The sequence below is a fragment of the Heterocephalus glaber genome, unplaced genomic scaffold (genome assembly GCF_053883595.1).
Source record: "Heterocephalus glaber isolate CG9 unplaced genomic scaffold, H.glaber_assembly_v1.0 deba00001760, whole genome shotgun sequence".
In the NCBI taxonomy this organism is placed as follows: Eukaryota; Metazoa; Chordata; class Mammalia; order Rodentia; family Bathyergidae; genus Heterocephalus; species Heterocephalus glaber.
Genome location: NW_028258457.1, coordinates 6,490,037 through 6,516,845, shown reverse-complemented (window position 1 = coordinate 6,516,845; position 26,809 = coordinate 6,490,037). Strand labels below are relative to the sequence as shown.

Below are 26,809 nucleotides of genomic sequence, written 5' to 3'. Positions count from 1 at the left end.
CCCAGAGGCCTCTTGGCGTGGGACTACACGCTGCTGCGCCATCTCAGAGCCCTATCGAGACTACCACTCCCCGACGCCTTTGCGGTCAACAAGGGAGACTACACCTTCCAGAGGCCTCTGCGCCCCCGCGACCGGAAGCGGCGGGCGAGTCGAGTGTCCTTGCGCGCGGATCTGAGCGACCATGGTGGCCCGTGTGTGGTCGCTGATGAGGTGCGTAGGGCGCCGGGCGGTCCCGGAGCCATCGAGGGAGGCCCCTCCTGCTGGTACCCACCCGCTCAGCTTGGGTCTCCATCTGCTCTGCGCTTCCCGGAGTGTCAGTCCACCTCCCCTGGCGCACAGAGCGAAACTGAGACCCACGGATAGGGGCTTCCTGGGGTCGTTCCTCGCCTCCCTTCTGCTTCCCAGCGAGCCCTTGTCCCTGGACTCACTGTGCCCGAGAGCTCTGCGAGCCACCGTGGCCGTGTCTGTGAAATGGGAATGCCCATTAACTCCCAGAGCACCGTGACAGACAAGAAGTGCACCGGGACACTTAGTAAAAACCTCGCGGGTTGCGGAGTCTTCTAGGAGGTCAGGGGTCTTAAGGTTTCACTGCTCCTTTCTTTTCGGGACCTCGAATGAACCATTGCCCCTTTTCTGTTCTCAGTTTACTAGTTAAAGTAAGTGGCCCTGCCTTGCATAGTGTACACCGCGTCCCGTTCAGAGGGATCCGGCCCTGTGGGCGCCCACGGTGTCCTGTGTTTCCCCCATGAGCTCCCTGGGCCCATGCGTGGCACGTCCAGGAGGGCAGGTGGGGAGCAGTGTCCCCTGAGCTTGGGTCCCTCTCTTCTCCGTCGGCAGGTTTCTCATCAAAGGCAGCGTGGCTGGGGGTGCCGTCTACCTGGTGTATGACCAGGAGCTGCTGGGACCCAGCGACAAGAGTGAGGCGGCCCTGCGGCGGGCGGAGGAGGTGGTTCCGCCGGCCATGTACCAGTTCAGCCAGTATGTGCGCAAGCAGACGGGCCTGCAGATCCCACAGGTACCGGGGGTTGGGCACAGGTGCCTCCAGCCCTGCTTGGTGTCCTCTGCAGGAGGGCTGGCCCGTCCTGAAAGCCCGCACCCCTCACTCCGCCTTTGAGGGTGCTGGGGCTGCTGAGCTTTCCCTAGGCACTAGCCCCTCGCTCCTCTTTCTTCCCAGCTCCCAGCCCCACCAAAGATTAACTTTACCCTCCGGGAGTCCTGGAATTCAGGTAGGCCCAGTGCCTCTGCGTGGAGGTGGCCCTGGGCACCCAGCATGGCACCCTCCCTGCTTCCTGGCCGTTCCTTCTGCTGATCCCTCTTCCTGCTCCTGTGTCTCCCCTAGAGGAGGGGAAAGGGTGGAGAATCACGGAGAGGAGCTGGGCATGGTGGAGTGCCCTTGGATGCTGTCTGTTGTCTGGTGGCATGGGAGGGAGGGCACCTGGGGCCCCATGAGAGCTCATCCTGTGAGCCCAGCTCTGCCCCACCTCTGCCTCAGTTACTTTGGCAGAAGTGGTTGCCCTGGGGTGAGGGGCCTCACCGAGCCATCTCCCCTGTAGGCATCATCAAAGTGATGTCAGCCCTGTCGGTGGCCCCCACCATGGCCCTCGAGTACTCCAAGGAGGGCTGGGAGTATGTGAAGGAGCGCACCAAGTAGCAGGTCAACACAAGCTGAAGCCCACCCTGGCACAACAGGGGCAGGGACGCCAAAGACTCAGCTCTGCACTGGGACCCCACTCTGAGGGCAGCTCCTGGCCTTGCCGGCCCAATAAAGGACTTTGGAAGTGTTTCCCGCCCCACGTGCTGGGCCTGGGGGGAATGGCAGGGTGGGGGCTTTGAGCTCACGCAGACCCGGTGTGCTCTGGCTGTGGACATGCTGTGGGGAGTCACAGCAGGCTGCCGGTCCCTGGGTCTGCAGACAGCACCTGGGGCCCCAGGAAGGGCCGAGAGGGTGCTGAGCACAAGCCAGGTCTGGGGCTTCACTGTTCTTGGGGGGCTGAGCCCAGGGTTAGAGGGGACTCTGGGAAGGTGGCAGAATTGGTGCCTCCTTGGTGTGGGGCTGGGCAGGAGCTCCTAGGGATCAAACTCAGAGGTGCTTACCACAAAGCTACACCCCCAGAGTGTTTTTTATTTGGACACAGAATATTACCAAGTGGCCCGAGCTGGTCTCAACCTTACAATCCTGCCTCAGCTTCCTGATTTGCTGGGATGACAGGTGTGCACCACTGTGCCTCACTTCTTCTTTTGAAAGTGAATATTTCTCTCTCTCTGTCATTTTTTGGTGGATCTGGGGACAGAACTTGGAGCACGGAACATAGGGGACCAGGCAGTTGCTCACTGCTGAACCACATTGGGCTGGGGATTTAGCTCAGTGGTTCCGCCGCCTGCTTTGCAAGTATAAGGTCCTGAGTTCAATCCCCAGTACCAAAAAAAAAAAGAAACTATTGAGCCACATCCCCAAGCCCATTACGCACCTCGATGGAGCCCTTGTCCTGCCCTTCCTCTCCCAGACACACCGTCCTTCCACTGTGCCCACGGTACTGGATTCCCAGGGACCACACGCTGGTACTGTAGTTAGGGGCGCTCAGGGGCTCTGACACAAGTCCTGCCCTGCCAACCCTGTCACCCTTGCAGCCTCTTTGTGTCCCTTGTTGGGCTGTGAGCCCTGGTAATGTGGCTTTGTCTAGTGGTTCCTGGGGAGACCCTGGCACCCAGCCACGGGGGGGCATTGAAGACCATGATGGCCGAAAGCCTATGCCAGGAACCTGGACAGCAGTACCACCCGGCAGATGTCAGGAGTTGGTTTTGGGGGGAGCCAGACACCTTCCCGGATGCCGCCCAGAAGCCTGGAGCAGGCCTGGGTAGTGGCACCATCCTGGGCCTTCTTGGGGGGATGGAAGTTACAGATGAGGGAGCTGGGATAGAGGCCCCAGGCAGCTCCCCAGACCGACTGACTCTGAACTCAGCTCCCCAATGAAAGTCTGTGGGCATCGTAGGCCCGAGGGAATCCCTGGCCTGGCCCAGGGAGCAGAGTACCCACAGCACCCATGCCATGTGTCCCCTAGGAACATGGCCCCCACACTGTGTCACCTGCAGGCCATCCTTCCATCCTTGCTGGTCATTTGCGGGGGTGGGAGCAGGTCTCCAGTAAGCACCCAGAGGGTCTTCGAGGAACACAAGCCAGCCACACCACATGCAGCCCACACTGGCCTAGAAGCCCTGGAAGGCGAGAACTTGCTTGGTCAGACACAGAGCCTGCCCTGGCTGGGCATGGTGGTGGCGCACCTGTAATCTCAACACTTAGGGAGGCTGAGGCAGGAGAATCGCAAGTTCAAGTTCCCAAGTGCTGCTCCCACTTTGACTGTGAGACCCTGTGTCAAAATAAAAAGGCCTGGGGCTATAACTCAGTGATAGCATGTTCTGGGCTCGATTCTCAGTACTGCGAATAAAAGAAAGCCCGTTCCGTGCTGGCAGCACCCTCCCTGAGCACAGGATGTCAAACTCGCACCCGGGTCCTAAGCCTTGGGACACAGGAGGGGTCGGCACTTGTGATGCCTAGGCTGTGCCAGAGGCGAGGTGGCCTGGAGGGGAGGACCTGGTAAGGCACCTCTTGCCCTAAACACAACTGTCAAGGGCTCTCTGCTGCTACTTCGCAGAAGTAGGGGTGGCAGGAAGGGATGGTGGCTGCAGCCTAAACACAGGACCTCGGAGACGCTGGCCAGGGCTCCTGGGCACAGGGGCTCTGGTCCTGGCTGAGGTGGAAGGTGGCATGCTCTGGGCCTGCCCGTCCTGGTGCCGGAGGGGAGGGCAGCAGCCTGGGTTCCTGCTGTGTGGGGGCAGGGGCTGAGCCAGCTTGAACTAGGTTGGAGAGGAGCAGGTGATGGCCCAGCAGCCCTCAGTCATACTGTATTTTCCAGTGCTGGAGATGGAACTGTGCTGGGCACGCGCTCCCTGCTGAAAGTGGGAGACGGCGTCTCACTAAGTTGTTCCCCTCCAACTCTCCCAGCCTGGTGTGCGACCCTGGTGATGGGACAAGCAGGAGTCACTGCTTTGGGCACCGAGTGCTCCCACCTGAAGCAAGTCCAGTCTGCACTCAATTTCCCCATCTGTGAAGCCTGACTGCTAACACCTGGGGGGAATAAGGCCGCTGAGCAGGGGCGGAGCCTGGCATACGACCGAAGAAAAGCACTCGATACGGAGTCTGCAGGAACATGCTCAGCCCACGCACCTGCTGTGGGTACTGACATTTTTGTGTTTGACAAAAATAAAAATTATCCTAGCTGGGCTGGTGGTGCACGCCTGACATCCCAGCACTCTAGGAGGCTGAGGCAGGAGGGTCACAAGTTCGAGCTCATCTTGAGCAATTTAGCGACTTAGTGAGACCCTTTCTCAAAAACTAAAAAGGGCTAAGTTGTAGCTCAGTGTGAAGGCCCAGGGTTCAATCCCCAGTGTCACACAAAACAAAATTTAAGGCAGATGTACTGCTGTGCATTTGAACTAAGGTAAGGAGGGCAACAGAGGTGGTGGCTGGGTCACCACGTGGTTTCCAGTTCTTCTGAACACTCACTCCAGCCTTGCTGGCGCCTGGAGTCCCAGTTGTTCCCCTCAAACTCCTGTCCCTGGACATGTACCACTCTGCCATCTCCTTAGACCCAGGAGAGTCTGCTGTCAGCTGATCCTCTCTGGTGACTTCCTTCCTGTCCCAAGGGGAGCCGAGTGGCCTGTCAGGGCAGGGTGCAGGGGAAGGGCAGGTGCTCATGGTGCTGCTGGGCTTCTGGGGCTGGCAGGGGCCAGCACACACCTGACAACACTGCACTGCATGGGGAGTCACGCTGCTGTCCCCCAACGCAAACTGAAGACCTGAAGTGATCACAACTGGGGCAGCAGGCTGAGGGAGCACAGCCTCCCAAGAGGAAGTGACTGTGTCCATAGGAAAGGACATGACGGCACCAGTACAGTGCGTTGCACTTCAGTAAAACCTCTTAAATCTCAGCAAAAAACTGCCACGCACAGCCTGATGCCCTGGTCCCCAGGGTCCCGCTGGGCACCACTCCCCACTGAGTGTACCCCAGGCCCCAGTGGTGGTCTGACCCACACATGGGTCTCACCGAAGAGCCACGCAGCCCACGCAATGGGACTGGCATGAGAAGGTGCAAATGCAACAAAGCCTCAAGGGAGGTGCCAGGCGTGTCCCTGCAAGGCCACACTCGGTGGGACAGCCAGGTGTGGCTGGTCATGACAAGGACACCCCCTAGACCTCTCCAGCACTGCCCGCCCTGTGCTCGGTGGCCTGCAGACAGCCTGACCCCCAGAGCAGCCGCTGCTCCTAGGCCTGTGCGGTGACCCACAGGCCTGACTCACTGTGGGAGGACGCATACTTGTGGGGCGACCCCCCCGCACCCCAGGCGCCTAGAGTGGCCTGGGGCTGTAGAGACAGAGTGGGGGGAGCCAGGCAGCCCTGAGTCACAGCTGGCCATGCATGGCACTGTGGCTGCCCGTGACCGCACGGTCGCCGCTCACAGCCAGGGCTCCCAATCCTTAGCTAAGCACCTTTCGCTGGTGGAAACGAAATGGCACTTTAGGGTATGTGAACGGAAACACCTTTATTACAAAAAAACAAAAACAAACATTCACATTGTATTGAGCTACAATATGGCAGCAGATAAAAAAAATTATTTGTACACGGTTTAGAGAACTCCTAACAGAACATACTGTGGTCACAGGACAGGACACAGGATTCGAAGAACTCAGTAGCGGCGAGTGAAGCGGGTGTCGCTGGGTCTGCTCCCCCGGCTCTGTCCCCGGAAGCCGCCCTGCATCCCTCCACGGGGGATCACGTGGCCCCGGGACGCCCCACCCGGAGCAAAGCTGCCGCGCCTAGGAACACATACGAGCAGCCTGTCTGTCCAGCTCTGCCCCCCAGGTCCCCAAGGGGGACCCACCTCCCGACCTCCAGGGCAGCCGGGGCCACCACTGCCTTACCCTGACATGCCGCCCCGGTTCATCATGTGGCCAGGCCCCGAGTGGCCGGACATACTCCTCTCTCCACCTTCGAGAGAGACAAGGCGCACTCACTGGGGCACAGTCCCTCTGCTCCCTCAGGACTCACAACTGCCACTGCCACCTCAGCGTGCGGTGCAGTGCCCCCACCACCGGGACCTCCAGAGTGTCTGTCCACACCGCTTGGGTGGCCAGTGAAGGCCTGAGCGGCCGCTGGCAAAACTGCACAGCAGCAACCTCCCTCCCCGTGGCTCTCGCCCTAGACAGGTGGTGCCTGGGCAGTGACCCCTTCCTTACCCTGCCACCTCTTGTGGTCCCGGTCTATCATGCCCCCGTCGGCAGCGCCCTGCCATGCCCGGTCGTCCTCTAGTCTTCGGCCATGTTCCCCCCAGTCTCGCCTGTCCCTTGGAGAAAGACATCTCTGATCTGGAGTGGTCTGACTCCAGGGTCCGCCGGACACACGTGGGGGACGGGGGCGTCTGGAGCATGGACTCGGCACCCTGTCCCTACCCTGTGTCCTCCCCGAGTACCCTGGGGAGCAGGAATGGTCTTGCCCGATGCGGCTCAGGAACCACCTCGAGCTGGGCCCTGTCTGAGGGGCTGAGGGACACAAACCTGGGGGGAGGGGGCAGCCCCCGACCTTCGCTCATCCTCTTGTCCGAGCCATAGCCCCAGCTGTCGCGTGAGTCCCGGCTGTGGCGCTCTGGTCCTCCATGGCGCTCGGGGTAATGCTGGGCATTAGAGAGCCACATGAGGAGGAGCCTCAGCAGCCTTTCGGGCCACACATTACTGATAACAAGGACAATAACCCAGACACAAGCGCTGGTGGCATGCAAGGGCCTGAAATCTGGCCAAGCTCAAGCTGGTGAGCAAAGGGACCCAGAGCTCCTGGCTGAGGTCCTCTGGTCCCGAGGCGGAGAATTCGCACCGCAGGGACCTCGCCTGACACGTGACCAGCTGTGCCGAGGGGCACGGACGACAGACAACACTCAGGAGGGCGTTCACGGGCCGAGTGTGTACGGTTAGGGGCGTCCTCTCACCTGCTGTGCTACGAAGGCCAGGCTCACAATCTCGTGCCCGCCCGCCAATACTCTACTTGCTGCAAATCTCTGCCTCTGCAGCAAAGGAGGCCAGAGTTGCCTGGGACACCCAGGTGGTGAGGAGCCACCGCCAAGCTCAAGGCTCCCCTAGCGGTGTGCAAGCCCTGGGCCAGAGGGAAAGGGGGCGGCGCAGATCCACAGCACCCCGGGACAGTCCTCGTGGCACGCTGACGTCACACACCCAGCCCAACTCAATTTTAGAGACAGACAATCAGGAGGAAGAGACCGCACTGTTGTCAACGACCTTCAATTTTAAGGCAGAAAACTGGGCAGAAACACCTAGCAGAAGTTAGGACTAGGACTTGCAACAATTTAAAATTTTACCAAAGTTTTCCTATCCAAGCAACCTACTCCATGAGCAGTCAAGAGACCCTGAGGCTCCTGATAACTCGCTCTTCAGTGCCTGCCTTCCCTGAAGCCAGCTGCTACCACCAGCCGCTTGGCCTGGTCCTCTGCTGAGGAAATGCGTACATAGGGTCGAGCATAAGCACAACCTCAGCTAAACCACACAGGGCCAGTCTCAGTGCCCGGAATGTCCCCAACAGCCACCCAGGTGCAGACAGCACGGTGCACAGGGAGCCTTGGCACCACTGTCTGCTCTGGCGGCCGAGACCAGGCGGGAGCTAGCCACACGTCACCCCAGACTCACCTGCCCTTCTCGTTCTCCCATCATTGACCTTGAACCTTCTCTCCTGAAAAAGGGGTTAAAATCATACGTGAGGTGAGGAAGAGGCCACACGCGGTGACTCTCTGCAGCACGCACCAGCTGGCCCCAGGGGCTCTGGAGCTTCGAGGACAAACGACTAACCTGTCCACAGAGTGGTTGGGGTAGCGGCCCCGGTCCCTGTGGTCAAAGTCATGGAAGCGGTCCTGGCGGCTGAAGTCCGAGTGGTAGCGCTCGTCCAGAGCGGCCCGCTTGGCCTCTGGCCAGTAGGCATCGTCCCTCCTGGAAGGGACAGGACAGGTGTTTCCTCCCAGCCTGCCTCTGGGGGGCTGGTGAACCTGGCCCCCACCCTGTCTCGGGGCAAGGTAGCCATTCTGAGCTCAGGCTGCACGACTGTTGGGTCTGAAGCAACCAGGCTCCCAGGCAGGGAGCATCAGTGAGCAGGCTCAGTCACACAGTGGGACACCTGCCACCTTCTGGCATGCTCTCAGGGACATCATCTCTTCCACCAAGAGCTGACGGGCACAAGTTGTGTTGTCTCTCACGTCAGTCAGAGTGGGGACCCCAGCACCCAGAGTCTGTGGAGGCCCAGGGCTCCACGGCAGGGAGACGGTCCAGGGAGAGGCCACGCACCACCACCCCAGTGTCGTCACCTGCTGCGCTGGACACCTGAGCGCCCCCAGAGCCTGCGCTTAGATGGGACCTAAGCTCCCACCTGCAGCAGCACGTGCTGGCTTGTCCTGGTAAGGAGACCACACGCTAACATGGTGCGGGCTGGCGGCCAGGCCGAGCTCACCGGCTGTCCAGGTCGTAGGGCCGCCGCACAGCCGGCCGCCGCTCCTGCTCATAGCGCAGCTCCTGCTGGCGCCGCAGCTCTTCGCGCTCGCGGTGGATGCGCTCCTGCTCACGCCTGCGCTCCTGCTCCACGTGCATGCGCTCGCGCTCCAGCCGCTCCCGCTCCATGCGCTCGCGCTCCAGCCGGTGCCGGTGGAAGGCCAGCCGCTCGCGGGCAATCTCCAGCCGTTCCCGCTCCTCACGCTCCCACTGTGCCTGCAGGCGCTGCTCCCGCTCACTGCGCTCCCGCTCCCTGGAGAGACAGCACACTGGGGTCAGGCGCACCTCACCCCAGCAGGGTCACGCTAGAGGCCGGAGGAGCTGCGGAAGCAGAGGTGCAGGTGCAGGGGCCTCTGTGTGAACTGCGCCTCATGTCTCCAGACACCAGATACTAACAGAGAAACCGGGCCTTACTTCACACAGTCTGCAAGGGACGCCTGCCCTTTAAAGCACCAGGCTCAGTGAGATGCTGTGGAACACAGGCAGGGCTGGGCACCTTTACTATGTGCAGGACGCGGGCGCCTTTCCTCCGCCACAGGAGGCGCAGCAGGTGGCCACCGCTTTGTCTCTGGCCGTGTCCCCAGGTGCAGCTATGCCAGCAGAAGCACTCTCACTCTCTCATTTCGTTTGTCTTAAGAATGCCGCGGCCAGCTCGGTTCAGTCCAGGCGAGGCAGTCTTCACCCTCCTACACCGCTCCAAGAAGCAGTGCTCGGAGAGGAACCTGCAAGTCTCCACACAGCTCTGTCCCTCCAGGCGTAGGGGCCTCTCCCAGGCCACAGAGGCGGACAAGTCTGTATCCGAGCCCCGGCCTGTGGCTCCTCTGCCATGACCTGTCCATTTCTCCACTGGGCTGTGCATTTCTATCTGTTTATTACCTCAAGTCACGGTCTTCCCACCTGCCATGTCTCTGACTTTATGGTTTTTCATGGCACAGAACGGTAAACTTCTTTATAACTTTTAAGGGTTTCTAAACCATTCCATAAACTTTTACTTTCATGCTGGACAACTAGTGTGATCTTTTTTTGTTGTTGTTTTTTGGTACCAGGGATCGAACTCAGGACCTTGTGCTTGCGAGGCATGCAGCGGAACTGAGCTAAATCCCTGGCCCATGATGATCTTTTTCTTGTGGTAATGAGGATGGAATCCAGAGGCTTCACACTGAGCTACATCTTCAGGCTCTTTTTTAAATTTTGAGACAGGGTCTCCCTAAGTCACCAAGTCACCCAGGTTGGGCTGGAGCTTGTGATCCTCCTTCCTCAGCTTCCTAGAGTGCCGGGATGACAGGAGTGCACCCCCACACCACACCTACCCGCCCTCTTTTAAGGAGGTAACCATACTTAATATACTATGGGTCATGTTAAAAGCAGTTACTCAAAGTATAAAACAGATTTTTAAAAACTTACAAAGAAATCAACATGATAGCACAAAATTTTCTTTTCAAAGAACTAGGAGATTACTAATAGTATAAATGAATCAAATTACCACAGACAGGCAATTTGGGGAGTTATTCCAACTTCTCACTACTTCTGTATCTTCTATTTTGTTCTTTATTTATACACACACACACACACACACACAGACACACACACAGTTTCTCATATAAGAGAAACCATGCGATATTTAGGCTTATTTTGACTTTTTTTTTTTGGTACTGGGGATCGAACTCAGGTCCTTGCGCTTGCGAAGCAGGCGGCAGAAGCACTGACCTAAATCCCCAGCCCCTTATTTTGACTTCTATCGCCTCAAGTATCCATTTACCTACCAACGCCACCAGTTTATCTTTATGGCAGAGCAGTACTCCACTGGGTATACATTTTCCTTACCTGTTCATCTGTTGATGGGCACATACGCTGTTTCCAAGATCTAGCTATTATAAATTGTGCTGCTATAAACACTGGTTTCCATGTGTCCCTGTAATACGCTGATTTTCTTTCTCTTTTGGGAAGATCTATAGCAAGGTCAAATGGAATTTCTATTTATGCCTGGCTTTTTGACGGCTTTATTTTCTGTTCAGTCATCGGTGCATGCTGTCTGCTAACAATGCAAGTGAGGCCTGGCCCACAAGAATGGGGCTGAGCTGTCCCTGGAGTCTCCTTTCTCCACTGGTGGGAAATGCCATGACGGCCCCGTGCTGCTAACCTCAAAGCCAAAGCAAGCTGCTGCTGCTCCTTCCTCTATAGCCACCAGTCCCGTGTGGGGTTATCAGAGACTCTCCTGCTCCAGCGTCCTTTCCCACTCTTAATCTGCTAGCTTTTAATTCTTTTTCTTCTTTCCTGGTACTGGAAATGGAACTCAGGACCTTGTGCTTACCAGGCAGGCTTGGCACCACTGAGCTACATCCCTGGCCTTTTAATTTTTTAAACTACTAATTCTTATTTTTTTAAAATATGCTTTAAAAACTGCTCCTGAAGCCAGGTGTGGTGACACACAGCTGTAATCCCAGCACTCTGGAGGGCGAGGCAGGAGGATTGCTTGAATTCAAGGCCAGCTTGGGCTATTTAGTGAGTGCAAGGCCAGCCTAGACTTCACAGTGAGACCCTGTCTCATAAAAAGAAAAGAAAAACAAATTGCTTCTGGATAGGAAAGATTAACTGAGGCCTAAAGTGACCAATAATTGTTCAGTTTTTCACAATTATGACATGCTTTTTGGCTTATTTACAGGAGGACTCGGGGTGCTCTTTGGGGCTGGCTGCTTCTGCTCCCCTCTGCCCAGCACCTTGGTACTGTGTGCTGGCTTCCTCTGCTGCACCAGGAAGAAACCCCGCCTCCCGCCTCTGCTACCCTGATAATCTGAGGGGAGAGAAGGGCCCATCTAAATGACATCACCTGCAAAGACCCAGGGATGAAGGCCAAACACAACAGGCCTGTGAAGCGAGAGCCAAAGGACCACGAGGCTAAGGGGACGCTCGACCCACAGGGACTGAGCCCTCACAGGACACAGCGACAACCAGTCTAGGGACACAACCAAAGCAGTGAGTGTTTCGGGATCCCGACTCACCTACGGGACTCCGAGTCTCTTGACTTCCGAGGCTCTTTGACCTTATCAAAGGATACAACGGACCGCTTCTCTCTGCTGGCTGATTTGCGATCCTGGCTTTTGGAGGCCTAGTTCATCAAAGAACACAGAAAAGTTCAAGTGGAAATGACAGTGAACAGAACAGGCATGTCCATCTTAGCATCGAATGTGAGGTCCCACAAGATGATCAATCTTCCTGTGTGCTTGTGTGGCACTGACGACTGAACCCAGGGCCTCTGCACTGAGCTACAGTTCACACCTTTTTTTTTTTTTTAAGTTTTTTTCTGCTGAGACAGTTTTACTAAATTGCTAAATTGGCAACTTTCCTGCCTCAGCCTTCTAGAGTGCTGAGATTACAGATGTGTGCCAACACACCTGGTTTACAGGATGATTAATTTTTCTTTTTGGTACTGGGGATCGAACTCAGGACCTTGGCTTGCAAAGCAGGCGTGGGGCTGCTGGGCTAAATCCCCAGCCCTACAGGATGGTTAATGAAACAACTGGACAATGAAGTGTTCTCTCTCTGGAGAAACCACGTATCCCAGTGTGGTGTGCATCCCTGTAATCTCAGCACTCTAAGAGGCTGAGTCAGGGGTATCACAAATGTGAGCCAAGCCTCGACAAATCAGCCAGACCCTGTCTCAAGAAATAAAACGCGGGCTGTGGATGTAGCTCAGTGAGAAGGACCTATGTTCAATGCTCAGTACCATAAACAAACCAACCAACAAGCCTCATGTTTCACAGCTGAAAGTCACAGATGTCCATTGACCTTTAAGGCTAAAATAGGATCAAATAAGGGGCTAGGGATTTAGTTCAGTTGTTCTGGTGTCTGCCTCAAAAGCGCCAAGGTCCCTAGTTCAATCCCCGGTACCAAACCAAATAAATAAAAATAAACAAGAATAAAATAGGATCAAGTATGTCAACAGGATCAAAATGGAAATGAGTATTTCCCCTAAAAACTTTTCATAAGATCAATTTACTTTTATGCTTTGTCTTTGCCATCCAAAATACATTCCTTAATTTTGTTCTTTCCTTCGTAGTATTCAACAGATTCTCAAATGTAGCCACTTGTCATGTTTAACAATTTCTCACCAGTGACTACATTTTTATGAGAGCTCCCCATTCCAGCCCTAGAATTCATATTTTTCGCTCTTTTTTTTTTTTTTTGGTACCAGGGATCGAACTCAGGACCTTGCACTTTGCCAGGCAGGCCCTGTGCCACTGACCTACATCCCCGGCCGCAGAATTCATATTTTTGCACTACAAAATAAGGGAAAAGGCTCCAATGCAGTAATGTATCGGCACACACACTGAATGCACCTGACAGCACGCCTGACAGAAAAGTGGGTTTGCACTGCTGTGAGCCACATGCAGGAGGCCTGGCAGCCTCAGGCTGTGAGCAAGGCAGTGCTGGGCTCAGTGTCTCAGGTGACAGCTAGCTATAAGGGTGACAAACAGGTGACTCCCTGCAAGTGTGAGTGGTCATTTAGGCTGAACACCTGCTTTCTTCTTGAGGCCTGGGTGCTGAAGCTCGACAGGCTTCTCAAGCCCCCTGTGCTGCTGTGCCCACTGGCACTGCTGTATGGAGTGGCAGTCACAAGGCAGCCAGCAGTATCCCCAGCCCTAGTGCTCCTCCACCTGACGTCTACTGGACCCCCAGTGATTCGCTGAGTGTGGGGTGGTCTGGGACACGCCTGATCAAGGCAGAGAGGCTGTCAAAATGTGAGAGGGAGGCAGAGGCTCCAAGCAGCTGTGTGGAGATGGGGTGGGCCGGCACAGGTGGCTGTGTGGGCAGCTTGTATTGCACAAGGAAAGAGCTGTGGAGATCGCAGCAAGCAGCTGCTCTCATTTGTCCTTGAAAGTTAGCTTTAGAAAGTAAAGAAATAGCACCAACTGACATTACCACAAAATCAAATACAAAGAAAAGCTTTACAATTTCTCTTTTGATGTTACTAGAAATCAAACCCAGGGGCTTCTGCATTGAGCTCCATCCCCAGTCCTTTTAAATTGTTTTGCTCAAGGCTGGGACAGGACTTTTGATACTACTTGGGATCCCCCTGTACTACTGTGTACTGTGTACTATTGTGCCTGGATTCTTTGTTCATATATATGCATCCTTGCCCCCAACCCCTTTAAGAGAGTCTGGATGGTCTTGAACTCCTGGGCTTAAGCGATCCTCCTGCCTCAGCCTCCTGAGTAGCTGGGACATGAGGCATGTATCAGCACATCTTGTTTCTTTCTTTTTTTAAAGTTTAAGATATGTATATTTTTGTAAAAGGTGAGAGCTTTTCTCTAATTCAGCTTAAGGATCCCTTAAAGATACACAAAAACCCCATAAAATACACTCAACACCTTAATTAGGAAACAACACTCACTCTCTCTTTGGATCCAGATGTCTTCACACTGATAACAGGCACACCCTTCGATTTGTCCATCACCACAATCCGCTCAGTGCCTCGACTTCCTACAGGAAGAAAAAAAGTGAAACAGGCCCGGGATGAGAACGCACTCCCAATGTTGCGCAAAGGAACTGGTTTTGTGTTGTCACCTGATGAGAACAAATTAACACACCGCGCTGGCTGGGGACAGGAAACAAGACAAGACCTCCTGTGCGGGGGATGCCCGGCTACCTGACTTTGTGGCTCGAGATCGCTCCGAGGAGCCCAGCTTCTCATCTGGGTCTTTACTCTTTTCTCCACTTGCATCTTCACCCTTTTTGCTGTCGTCTTTTCTGTCAGATTTATCGTCCCTCTTGAGGTTCGCGGATCTGTGACAGCCATGGATCCCCAAGAGTGTCACAGCAGGGATTTGGACCAGTCCCGTCTAGACCCTCAGTATGAGCGCCAAGTGACAGAGTAAGGAAATCACCTCCCACTACCAGGGGCACAGCCTTCCAACCAAAGGAAAGGAAACCAACAGCCTCCCAGCTCGCACACAGGTGACAAAGGCCTCTCACCGGGAAAGAAGTACCTGTCACTAGTGCTTGACTTCTCCTTCTTGCCCTCGCTGTCCCTCTTTTCAGAGGTTTTCTTGCTGGCTGGTTCATTTTTCGCCTAAAGGAGAGAGTCCAGTGCAAGTGCCACCGCCCGTCCCCACCCAGCTGTACCCAAGGGAGCCCTGACACCCACTTTTTCCACAGAGATCATCTTTCCATGCAGCTCCGTCTTGTGCAGGTGGTTGATGCATTTCGTTGCTTCTTCGGCTGTGGACATGGTGACAAAGCCGTAACAGCGAGCTCCAGGACTCCGGGCATTTGTCACAACCTTGGCGCCCACCACCTGAAGGAGAGGCACAAACTACTAAACTCGAGGTGCAGGAAGGGCTTCGGAGCCATTACCCCTGGGACAGGGCATCACAGGTATGGGAGAAGGCCCAGGCAGTGTGCCGGCCCGGGACGGGGGCTAGTGGGACACCACATCCCCAAGTGCCTGACCAGTGCCACAAGTGGCCTGGGAGAGCAAACAGTAGTCTCATTGTTGCTCCTCCCTCTTCAGCCCCTCCTCTAGGTTCCCCCAGGGGACTGAGGGGCAGAAGGAAAGCGAGACAACACCAAGTTCTGCCCCTTCTGTCATGTGCTGTACAGGTAGGAAACATGACACCCAGCTGTGCTATACGAGTGAGCAGTGTGCAACCCAAAGCACCCCAGAGAGCCACATCCCACATGTCAGGCTCCCGACCACTCGCAACATGATTCAGGGCTGTTTCAGACACTATGGCCATGTTCTCACGTGCGGACTGGTTCTCTCAACAGCTCTGGCAGGCTCAAGTGACACCTGCCTTTCATGGCAAGATACCATGGCTCAGAACAGTCCCATGGGTGTCAGAGGCCACTGCCAGCAACCACATTCAGGATTCCACATGGAATCTTAGGCCCATGGAAGGCTGTGATGCACTCCAGGCTCAGTAGGCGCCAACTAGACCCTTTCCTCTGACGGCACTGCCCTCCCAGGGACCACTGTGAGTGTATGGGGAGCAGTGCACCTAGCCCTGTCCTCCTCTGGGTAGCTGGTACCTGTCTTTATAACCACGCTACACTGGGGGCTGTGTGTGCGCGCGCACTCCGATAGACTGAACTCAAGGCCTTTGTACTGAACTACACCTCAACCCCTCATTCTTACAGTCTGAGTTGCCCACATTGGTCTTGAACTTGCAATCCTCCTGCCTCTGCCCCAGCGTAGTTGGGAAGACAGGCATGCAGCACTTTGCCCAGCTATTTTCCTCCTGTCAGCCCTTCCACATAAATAATCAGCGTGCGTAGTACTGGTGCTCTCTCTGACACACCAACCCCTCAGTAGGGCTAAGCGTCTGTGCTAAAGTTCACTTCTGCTCCCCTGAAACTGCCCTGAGAGACGAGGAGTCCAGAATGCCTAAGTGAGACCAGGAAGCACAATGGACTGAGGTGAGAGTGTGAGAAAGTGAGGAAGAGAACTCCCAACAGAAGCCTCAACCCACAGGGGACGGCAGGTGCACAGGTGCAGCAGGGGTCCGATCTGCCTCTACTCGGCCACAGAAGCAGCCACTCCACACGTCACCAGCTAGAGGTGGGGTTCGGAGAAGGGCTGTGACACATCCACAGGCAGGGCCACCTTGGCCTCTGCTCTGGAGTGCTACAATTCAGCATCACGTGGCATTTCCCCAATCACTACTGTCTCCCATAGGCTGCACTCCTGCTCCTGGTGGCCGGCAGGTGTATGTATGTGTGAAGGGGTGGCGGAGCGGCATCTGTGGGCCAGGGCGTGGCTGAGTGGAGCACAGCAACACCAGAGGAAGCCCCAAGGCCACTGAGCATTGCCCAAGGCTCAGTGATCGCGTGCCAAGGGCAGGCTGCACAACAGGGTGTATGTAGTGATCCCTCCTGTTCCAAGGGGCCCTGGCTCTTACCTTCCCATACTTGCTGAAAAGAGTCTTCAAATCTGTAGCTCTGGTCGTAGAAGAAAGTCCACTAACCCAGAAATTTCTACTACAACTGCTACGACCTATTTCAAAAGAAAGTTCTGATCAAAAGCACAACACCCACAAGGTCCCGAGTTCCTAAGCTGTTCCAAACCACAATACAGTCCCTCCTTGCTCCCAGACGGCAGCAGCACCCAAAGCCAGCTGGATTGGTGGCTGGGCCTGCTGTGCTCCCTGTCCACTGCCTGACAGCGTGGCCTGAAACACTCACTTCAATGGGGAGCCCAGCTGGGGACACTGCATGAGGCCTCCTTAAAAAGTGACCTAGTGGCTGGCTGGGCCACACACTGAGGTGGCTTTTTCTTCTGCATGTGTGCGGGGTGTGGCTGGAGGTTGAACCCAGGGCCTCACACGTTAAGCAACTGCTCACCACTGAGTGAGTCTCAGCTAAAGGTGGCTCTTTAACATGAAGTAGCCAACGCCAGCGTGAAGATGTTCCTGTCATTTCTAGTTGTTTCTATTCCGTACTTACAGCCTTTTTAGAAAGAGTCCAGTATGACCTGGATCTAATATAATTACTTATATTAGAGGGCTAGAGGATCAAGGAACTAAGAACTAAGAACACTCTAGAAAAAGCCAGGGTCTGCATCAGGGCACAGCATCAGCCCTTAGGAAGTAGTCTGCTGCTACAATCCAGGAGCTGTGGAGCCAACAGTGGAGAATGGGAAAGACTTTCTGAAAGACTCAGGTAGACCTAGGTGGGAAATGCCAGATGTGGGGAACTAGTATTCAATATTCGGGTGCCGCCTCAACCCAACATACTCCAAGGGACTGGGGCTGTCGGGTGACCTACCCTTCTCCTCTCGGGAAAGCCTTTTAGAGTCCGAGTCATCTTCGACAGAACTAAAGACAAAAGATAGTGTCACTCCAGGGGCAGCAATATCGAGAAACAAACTCAAAATTATAAAATACGTGCTGAGGTTGCATACCTACCCGAAATTTAGCTCTGAAAAAATGATACCCCGACAAACGTGTATTGGAAATCTGACCTAACCATAAGATTTCAGACCCACAGGAGTTAATTAATTCTGCTGGGCTAAAGATAATTAGACAGAATTAAAGAAAACAACCATGATAGGTTGAGAAAAGAAAAAAGATCACGTAATCAGTCTAAAATAAACAAAGAGAAATAAAACATTGTTTGGAAGTAAAACTACAATTTCAGCAGTCTGGCTGGCCAATTGCAGAAAAACAGCTTATGTGTGTCATAAATGACCAATGAAAAGGAGATAGCGTCTGGTCTAAAACTGAGAAACAACAAACCTCATTTTCTGATCAGCGCCCTCACTGGTTGAGGACTCTTTAGGAGCCGGAGGGACTTCATTACAAGCGTCAAACTCAAACTTCTTCACGTCTTCCTTGCTATCTCGGGGCTCCGGGCTCGGGGCTTCCGTGGGCGCTTCTGCCAGCTCCTGGCTAGAGGCCTCCGGCAGCTCGGAGGCCGCGCTACTCTGCTCAACTGGCTTCTCTAGCCCTACAGGCTCACAGTCCGTCCTCGCGCCTTCGCCTGTCTGCTCCACGGGCTCCCTTTTCACTACCGCTAACAGGGTGTCTGCCTCGCTCCACTGAGCGCGCGTTGACTCGCTGGCCAAATCTAAATCTCCCTCCTCCTCCTCCTCTTCTTCCTCTTCCTCCTGCTCTTCCTCCTCTTCCTCTTCCGGGTGGGCGCTGCCAAAAAGGTCCTCTTCCTCCGCCAGCTTCCTGTCTGGCCCCACGCTACTTGTATCCTGTGCAAATGGCTGCTCCAGCTCGGAACCTTCTTCTTTTACTGGCTCAGATTTACAAGTTTCCCCCAAAATGTCGAGTATTTTCTCATTTTCTACGGATTTAACAGGAATAGAATGGCACAAGGTTTAATTACCAGGGAAATAAAGCAATCACAAATGTGGAACTGGCACGGCTGCCACACTAACACGAAGAGCACCGCTAGCTACACAGAGATTGGAAAACCCGCGGGTACACACAGTTACACTGTACACTACCTGCGCTCCGACCACTGCTACGCCAGCCTCTAGCTACAGGGGAGAAAAAAGCATCCCAGAGATTTAACCCCCAAAACCTTCTGGCTGATTCTTGAGAATCTTCATTCTGTTGCTGTGTACACATGACTCTTCCAAATTTAGCTTCTGAAGTCCGGGTTGCTTAACTGAATGACTGTATCACCATTCACTGAACAGCTCAATTTCCAAATTTCTTTGAATTTCGTTTAACAGACAGTCCAACATGAATACCAGACTCTTCTGTGGATGCTGAGACATTTGCAGTCCAGAAGGGAACATGTTTACGAGGTGTTCTCATGAAGCAGCTCTTTGCTCTTCTGGAATCCATCATGTCCGAAGGTTTCGTGGTCTCCCTACCACTGCCTGCACTGCCTACACCAAACACCACACAGTCAAGGTACTGCCCGATATCACAAGATCTGTTTCGTGGGGTGCAGGGCCGGAGTTCTGGAGAGCGTGCCCACTCTTTCCACTATGTTTAAATGCATTTCTGTTTAAAAAGGCCTGAGCCTGTTTCATTTCACCAATATATTTTATAAAATGAGAGGTTCGCCACTTTCACAGATCTGGTGATATGGCTGGGTTTCCAATCTCTATGATCCTGGTTATGTTCTGGATTGTAAACCTTTAGAACAACGTACACTATAGTACGGTAACTTTTTTAAATTAAAGACTTTAAATTAGAGAAGGTGGAAAACTAGGACGGTTCCAAACCCCCGCTGGTAAGTTTTTCATTGAACAGTACCTGGCTCCAGAGATGGCTCTTCAATCTCCTGCAACAAAAGACAGAAGTAAGACTGTGCCAGGCAGAGGAAACCTTGGCTTCATCACCACTGTGGCTCTCCCATGCAAGAAGGGCGACTTTACAAGACTGGAAGCTCACCCCGTGAACAGGTGCAGGACCCATGGCCCCGGCCCCACATGCCGGTCTCCTCTCAAGGGGACCTGGCTCCCCTCGTGTGGCTCTTGCAAAGCCTGGAAAGGTCTTGGCTGTCACAGGGAGGGGCAGTCCCCTGCCCACCTGTCATTCTAGATGAACTTTCAAGCTGGGCCGGCAGTGCCGTCACCATTCTGCTGAGTGCCTCACTGAATGCCTACCACCTTCCGGCAATCACCCTGTCTCTGCTAACCTAGCGCCAACTCCAAAAATTCCAAGCACTGGGGACAGCAGGCACAGGTGGTTTCATGCCCGTTCCTACTTTACCTCATGGCACCAGGCCTACCACAGGGCAGCTAAGGCCCTGGAATGCTCCCCTGTTCACCTCCACCCTGTTCCGATCATGTGCCTGCTGGGCCAGGTCCACCTATCACCCAGGTGGTCCCAAGAAGCCCTGTCTCCCAGCCCTTGCAGCTCACTCCTGCCTACCAGACGTCTGGCGTGAGTGCCATGCTATGAGAGGGCTCCTCGGGCCACCTCCAGCGGTTCATTAAGAATGGTCTCCCCATGGGGCCGGGGATTTAGCTCAGTGGTTTCGCCGCCTGCCACGTAAGCGCAAAGACCCGAGTTCGATCCCCGGTACCAAAAAAAAAAAAAAAAAAGAATGGTCTCCCCAACAGCCGGCTCTCTTAACCTCAACTCCAGCTGATCCCCCTGAAAGGCCCCACATGCCCTGTGCACACAAGGAACACTGCCTGGAACTCCAGCCAGGTGCAGAGCTAAGAACCTTGGGTACACATGTATTCGTCATCGGGCAGCCCAAGAGGGGTGCTACCATACCATCCAACCTTTTGCGGATGAGGACACTGTGACCCAGAGTAATTGAGTAACTTTCTCAAGGACACACAGCACATGGATAACAGGCTGAAGGCCACTTGACTCCATCTGTGCTCCTAACCCCTCAAGCCCAATGCTGTGTACTTCACATTTGTACACATTTTTCACTTGTGTGCCTTGGTAGCTGATATAGCAGCCCACACATTAACAATGCCTATGAGTAGTCTGTTCCTTCCACTGGGAACTATCCTATTCCGGGGCATCATAGGAAACGGGTCATTTCCTTGTGGTTTGATTTATTGTCACTCTGCTCCTCCCTCCCATAACCTACCTCACACTGGGATTAAGACTATGATTGAGCTGGGCATGGCAGTGCAAGCCTGTAATACCAGCACTCAGGAAGCTGAGCCAAGAGGATGCCATCAGTTTGAGGGCACCCTGAACTACAAAAGCGAGACCTTGTCTCAAAAAAAAAGACTATGACTGAAGCAAATGATCTCAGCAAAACAATTATTCCCCCCCTTTACTCCCTTCAGAGAGAAGCAAATCTACTCCTATCTGCCTCTGGGAGGGGCCACATGTTTTCCATGTTAACTTGGGCGTCTTTGACCTAGAAAGACACTAGAGAGTGACAAGATCCAGCTCCTCCTCTCCTCTCTGATCAGGAATGGCTGCGTCACTTTGCAGCTGGAGACATCAGCTCTGAGGGCCAGCTGGCTGCACCCAGTTTCCTTGAGGCTGGAGCTCTGGCTTCTCAGCACCTCCCTTGCCCCTGCTCGATGGGAGCAAATGGAGAGCTCATCTGAAAGATGACTTTTTTTTTTTTTTTGGTACCAGGGATCGAACTCAGGACCTTGCGCTTGCGAGGCAGGCGCCGGAACCACTGAGCTAAATCCCCGGCCCTGAAAGATGACTTCTAATTAAACAACATAAGCAACAATTAAGGGGCAGGAGGGGCAAAGGCTGCCTGTACTTTCATTTTCTCACAACAAAAAACTGTTCAAAAGCTAAACAGCAACCAGGTAAGCATATCCCTAAAATTTACATCTCTGTAGGCTTGCAAAAATATTAAGAGGAAACCCAAGACTCAAGGTCATGAAAATCCTGTTAGGTCTCCTCTGATTTGTTCTAAGATTTAGTATTTACACAGATAGTGATGATACTCATGAAAAAGAAACCTGAGGGCTGGAGATGTAGCTCAGTGGCACAGTGCCTGCCTGGCAAGTACGATGCCCTGAGTTCGACTTCCGGTACCAAAAAAAAAAAAGAAAAAGAAAAAGAAACCTGGGCAGCTTCTCAGAGAAAAGCACCCTAAAGACAGGAGCAGAACCTGGAGATTCACTTGTCCCTGCTGTGGCCCCTGCCCCCGGACCCACCCCTCACACAACCTTTGTGTCCTGCATGTCTTTCCGGGCAGGGGCAGTCACTCTGCAGGGGGTTGCCATCCAGATGCCCCTCCCAGTAATAAAGTCACAAGCCAAGCATCCCTCATCTGAAAAGGCCCAAAATCAGAAAAGTTCTGAGCACGGACTTGGATGACCTCCTGCAACAGGTTGTGGTTGAGACCCAGGCACACTAAAAACAGTGCATCATAAAATGATCTTCAGGCTAACGTGCATAAGGTATACGTGAAACTTAAATTCTGTATTCAAACTTGGGTCCCATCCCCAAGGCATCTCATTATGTGTGAGCAAACAGTTCAAACTCTGAAAAAAACCTGAAAACCAAAAATACTTCTTGTCCAAAGTATGCAGGGTAAGGGATATTCAACCTGTGACCAGTGTCACCAAATACACTCTTAGTCCACTAGTACACTGCTTTGAGAGCGCCAGGTAAGCTGGAGATAAGCCCTTGGCAACTGAGATGCAGCACTGGGGTAGAGTAGAGAACAAGCCCCTGAAGGGCCTGACCAATGAACAAACCTTGCAATGACGGCTAGCAGGACTGTCATGCAGGGTCAGAAGTGGTTTCCAGAAACTGTGGTCTAATCTTTGATTCCAAAATTGAGATATATAACAATTTACCTGTAATATAGTGAAGTCAGATGATGAAGTATCTAAATTGTTTATAGTTTCTTTGTCATCTACCTGTGAAACAAATAGTGAACACATAAACCAACAATAAGGCAACAAAACTCACATCTGTACAATGAAAAGTACCAGCCAAGAAGATCATATAACAAAATAACACTGCACAGGAGTTAAAATAGCATTATAGAGCCAGGCGTGGGAGCACATCCCTGTGATCCTAGCTATTTGGGAAGCTAAGGCAGGAGAGGAGGATCACCAAATTTGAGGTCACCATGGCCAACTTAATGAGACCCTGTCTTTATTGGGGGGAGACCCCAAACGAAAACCAACAAACAAACCAAAAAAAAAAAAAAAATCATTGTAAGATTCCAGCGAGAGTAAAGAAATATTACATGCAAAAGTCCATTTCCAGACTAGGAAATCCACTGAAGCAGTACAAGTGTGGGTTTAAGATGAAAACCCAAGCAGAGAACAGCCTGGGGCCAGGGATTTAGCTCAGTGGTACCACACCTGCCTCACAAGTGCAAGGTCCTGAGTTTGAACCCCAATACCAAAAAAAGGAAAAGGAAAAAGAAAATAGCCTGTATTAGAGACTCAGACTGGGCAGGATGCAGACTCTCTGGGTGGAGCGGAGCCCTTGGAGGCTGTCCTTCCAGAAACAGTCCATAACCCCTCTGCAACGTGGAGCCTCTGACCACTACATGCCCAAGACAGGATGCTACTGATGCCAGGACCGCGGCCCCGATGCATCTTGGACAGCCCTGCCTCCCAACATCAGCTTCCAAAGCCCAGAGCAGGAGCCCAGGTGACCTGTCTACACTCCGCCTGCAGGGGAAGGGGGACTGGACACACAGTGCGTCTCTTCTGGGGGTGGGGGTTCTACTCCCTTAAGCCAAGGATCCCCTAGCACAGGACAGGGATGCTCTGTGCCTCAAGAGTTGTTCTGGGTGTCTGCCTAAAGTCCATGATGTTTGCCTGAGTTTAGTGGGGACAGTTGTGAGACATGTATCTTCTTCATCGCCTTTGCTTGGGTGGGAAAGATGTGCCCATGATCAAGACCTCAAATGGTACAATGAAGGCTCACACACTGAAAGCAACTGTTGGGCCAGGGATTTAGCTCAGTGGTTCTGCTGCCTGCCTCACAAGCACAAGGTCCTGAGTTCAATCCCCAGTACCATAAATAAATAAATAAATAAATGAATGAATGAATGAATGAATGAATGAATGAAAGCAACTGACACCCAGGAGCTGTGCGTGTGTGTGCACCACAGCCCTCCCTCCTTCTCCAACTGCAGGAGGTGGCATGACGTTCCCAACCCCTGGAGGTCAGTCTAGGGCCCACAGATCTGCTCTGTATTATTACTAGTCAGAGTAAATTTCACAATAACTCCATGGTGCCTGCTAGATACTGGGCACTGCTCTAGGTCAGGGGCCAGCAAACTTCTGTTAAGGGTCACAAAGTAAGGATTTTAAGCTTTGTAGGAGGGTCTCAGACACAACTACTGATCTCTGCTACACAGAGAAATGCGAGAGCAGCGAATGACAATGGAGAAGGACGTGACGCTGCTTCAAACTTCACCTACACAGTGCATGCCTAGCTTGGTGACTTCTGTTCTGAGGGTGTGATAAAGGCCCATCCGTTTGATCCTCACTAAATCTATTATTTTCAAAATTTGAGGCCTAGAGATCTTAATGAACTTGGCCAAGGCTGTACCAGCAACTGGCAGATCTTGAGTAAATTCTCTCAACTTTTAAACTACACTGGTTCTATTAAATCTTGTATATTTAACCATTACTGACAGACACTTAGGTGTTTCCAAGCTCTTATTATAAAATGTATTGCCAGGTGCGGTTGGTGTACACCTATAATCCCAGCACTCGGGAGGCTGAGGGAGGACGATCAAGGCCAGCCTGGGGTACACAGTGAACCCCTGACTCAATTAGGAAGGAAAAAAGCAGCTAATTAGAAATATGCCTACTGCCCCCGACTATGCAAATGTTTCTGCTATTCCTCATTCCAGTGAATGAGAATCCAAACAAAGATAAAAAAGAAATCTATTCCCTATTTAAGTGAGAAAAGCGCTGAAGTTAGCTCAGAATGTAACTCCCCACTCGAATACATCTGGCTCATCTACAGATGCAGAGAGCCAGCTGCAGGAGGATGTGCAGGAACCATTGGAGTGTGGGTGTCAGGCGTAGCAGGCCCAGAGCAGGGGGACCCACACTTAGTGAGGCCCTCACTCGGGCCTCAGAGACACAACTCCCAGCTTCTCTCTCACCTGACAGCACCCATCTTAGTGTAAATGAAGCATGGCACCCAGGCAGGGCAGTATATAAGTTAAGCACATGAACTCTAGAATCAGCCTGGCTTAACTTATATTCCACTACAGGATAGAAGTATCTCTTTTCCTCTCTATTCCACAATTTCATCAACTGGAAAATGAGGACGACAGTATCTTTTGTGGGGGGCAGGGGGGTACTGGGGATTGAACTGGGGACCTTGCGCTTGTGAGGCAGGGAGCAGAACCACTGAGCTAAATCCTCGGCGTGACAAAAGTATCTTTATCTGGTACTGATGTGAAAGGATTACAAGTCATAAAGTCAATGCCTGTTATAAGGTGACATGTTTCTAACAGGAAAAGACTAAGGCTTTAAAATTCATGTCAGGGTTGGTATTAAAGGTTGATTCTTCTGAAGACAGCAACTGAAAGATAAACGTCCAAAGCCAGGCACAGCAGTACTTGCCTGCAATCCCAGCTATCTAAGAGGCTGACCCAGAAGAATCTTGATTCCTGAGAGTGACTCTGGACAACAAAGTGAGCCCCCATCTCAAAAGATCAACTCCCAACCCCTTCCTATCTCAGCATTTTCTAAGTATCCACGCCCCACCCACACAGACCACTCCCCAGAGCAGGAAGGGTCTGGACATCGGTCCTCACCATCCCATGCTGTCACCTGTGTACTTTGTGAGACCACTTTCAACCTGTGCGTTTTCAGAATCATCTGAATTTTACACGTACATGGATTAACTATTATTCTAGTTAGCTGGCAGTAAAAGACAACTTCCATGCCAACTATAAACCATATCCATCTCCCACAGTATTTGTGGGTGCCACACTCAAAGTGGATTCCAGACACTGCCGAGTTACCTACAGCATGTTCTTGAAGCTGCTCCGGGAGGTCTTTCATTTCACCCTCAACTAGCTCTCTACTGTCAGACAGGGACTCTGGAAGGTTGTCAGCATCCTCCTCCTCCACACAGTCAGCAACGCTTCCATTATCAATTTCTGCTTCATCCAACACACTGATATCCATCATGTCTATGTCCTGCAAGTTCTCCAAACTGGTCTCAACATCCTCCTGGGACAAAGCAAAAGGAGCCCATCATGTATGTGACTGCTGCTGGCCACCACCAAGTTCCCCTGCAACGGGCCGGGCTGCACTTACCTGTCCATCCCCAGAATTCTCCTCCAGCCCGTTATCCTCCACACCCTCTTCTTCGGGTTTCCGCCCTGAAGAGATAAGCATTGGAGGCATGAGAAAGAAACACTGCAGCACCCACGGCTGGAGAGTCTCACCCCTGCTTCAAGGAGAAAGAAGAGCAGCCACTCCACCTGCTCTTAGCGGCTGGCTGAGTGAGCAGGCAGTACTGGAAATGGATCTCAGGGGCGGAGGCCAACCAGATCTTAAGGCCTGGCCTCCTTGTCAAGAGGCTTTTTTGGGGGGAGGGGAGCATCAGATACCAAGGTGCTGCTTTTTGGTGAGAGTACACATAACATGCTCCCCACAGAAACAATAATAAGCAAAGCAAACAAGCAAAGCAAAGGAAGTGAAAATCATTCAGAACTCTAGTGCTGGGTTAGCTTTCTGGCTATCACGTATTCACACTGACTTCTGCACTTGGCTGTGGACACACTTGTGCTCCTTACAAAAATGGCACTGCACTAACTGGGCACGGGCTGGTTATCCTGGCTACATGGGAGGCCAAGGCAGGATTGTGGCAGAGCCCAAGAGATCAAGGCCAGCCTGGGCAACACAGTGAGATTCTGTCTCAAAAAGAAAAGGAAAAAATAGAAAGAAGTCAACGCACTATTGTTGTATACAAATTTTGCTTAATGTGTTGTGACCAGGTTTCTACATTCTTTTTTTCTTTTGGTACTGGGGATCGAACTCAGGACCCTGGGCTTTCGAGGCAGGCAGCGGAACCACTGAGCTAAACCCCCATCCCAGTTTCTACATTCTTTACCAGCATTACACAGATACATCACCAATGATCTAAGCACTACTTAGTGAAGACACTGCTTATGAAGAAGAATATCATGGTGATTTTTTGCAACAGGTAATTTTCATCTTAAGACATATTTCTAGAAATAGCACCCTCATTTAAAAAAGGCACCATTTTTAAAACTTAAAAGGAGACCAAAAAACCTTCCACATACCCTCAAGATAGCCCAGATGAAAGTTGCTCTACTTTACATAGTTCTAGCACAAGGAATTAAAGTC

The 26,809-nt window shown here is 52.7% G+C and overlaps 2 protein-coding genes across 4 annotated transcripts in view; one reads left to right on the top strand and one right to left on the bottom strand.

Moving 5' to 3' along the window:
- Nucleotides 1–17: 17 nt before the first annotated feature.
- Nucleotides 18–4,279, top strand: Micos13 (mitochondrial contact site and cristae organizing system subunit 13). 2 transcript variants are annotated; one of them, XM_087201286.1, is made up of 4 exons: nucleotides 18–210; nucleotides 838–1,015; nucleotides 1,175–1,226; nucleotides 4,001–4,279. In XM_087201286.1, the coding sequence occupies exons 1-4, from the start codon at nucleotides 182–184 to the stop codon at nucleotides 4,111–4,113; spliced, it is 372 nt and encodes a 123-aa protein (XP_087057412.1). In that variant the 5' UTR covers nucleotides 18–181; the 3' UTR covers nucleotides 4,114–4,279. The 2 variants fall into 2 exon arrangements, with proteins under 2 accessions (XP_087057412.1, XP_004865737.1); XM_004865680.3 differs by lacking the exon at nucleotides 4,001–4,279 and adding an exon at nucleotides 1,554–1,783 and having other exon boundaries at nucleotides 19–210.
- A 1,299-nt stretch (nucleotides 4,280–5,578) lies between these two features.
- Nucleotides 5,579–26,809, bottom strand: part of Safb (scaffold attachment factor B) — a 30,749-nt gene continuing 9,518 nt past the window's right edge. The window contains exons 3-21 of one of the 2 annotated variants that reach the window (XM_004865687.4): nucleotides 25,754–25,818; nucleotides 25,460–25,666; nucleotides 22,301–22,363; nucleotides 19,308–19,335; nucleotides 17,826–18,381; nucleotides 17,356–17,405; nucleotides 16,491–16,585; nucleotides 14,738–14,887; nucleotides 14,580–14,662; nucleotides 14,240–14,376; nucleotides 13,985–14,073; nucleotides 11,592–11,698; nucleotides 8,555–8,845; nucleotides 7,903–8,040; nucleotides 7,744–7,786; nucleotides 6,610–6,725; nucleotides 6,292–6,392; nucleotides 5,977–6,043; nucleotides 5,579–5,871 (exon numbers count right to left, since the gene is read on the bottom strand). In XM_004865687.4, coding sequence (XP_004865744.3) covers nucleotides 5,742–5,871; nucleotides 5,977–6,043; nucleotides 6,292–6,392; nucleotides 6,610–6,725; nucleotides 7,744–7,786; nucleotides 7,903–8,040; nucleotides 8,555–8,845; nucleotides 11,592–11,698; nucleotides 13,985–14,073; nucleotides 14,240–14,376; nucleotides 14,580–14,662; nucleotides 14,738–14,887; nucleotides 16,491–16,585; nucleotides 17,356–17,405; nucleotides 17,826–18,381; nucleotides 19,308–19,335; nucleotides 22,301–22,363; nucleotides 25,460–25,666; nucleotides 25,754–25,818 — 2,516 coding nt within the window. In that variant the 3' untranslated portion in view covers nucleotides 5,579–5,741. Of the gene's footprint in view, nucleotides 5,872–5,976; nucleotides 6,044–6,291; nucleotides 6,399–6,609; nucleotides 6,726–7,743; nucleotides 7,787–7,902; nucleotides 8,041–8,554; nucleotides 8,846–11,591; nucleotides 11,699–13,984; nucleotides 14,074–14,239; nucleotides 14,377–14,579; nucleotides 14,663–14,737; nucleotides 14,888–16,490; nucleotides 16,586–17,355; nucleotides 17,406–17,825; nucleotides 18,382–19,307; nucleotides 19,336–22,300; nucleotides 22,364–25,459; nucleotides 25,667–25,753; nucleotides 25,819–26,809 lie in introns of both variants that reach the window. The other variant, XM_004865686.4, reaches the window with a different exon arrangement.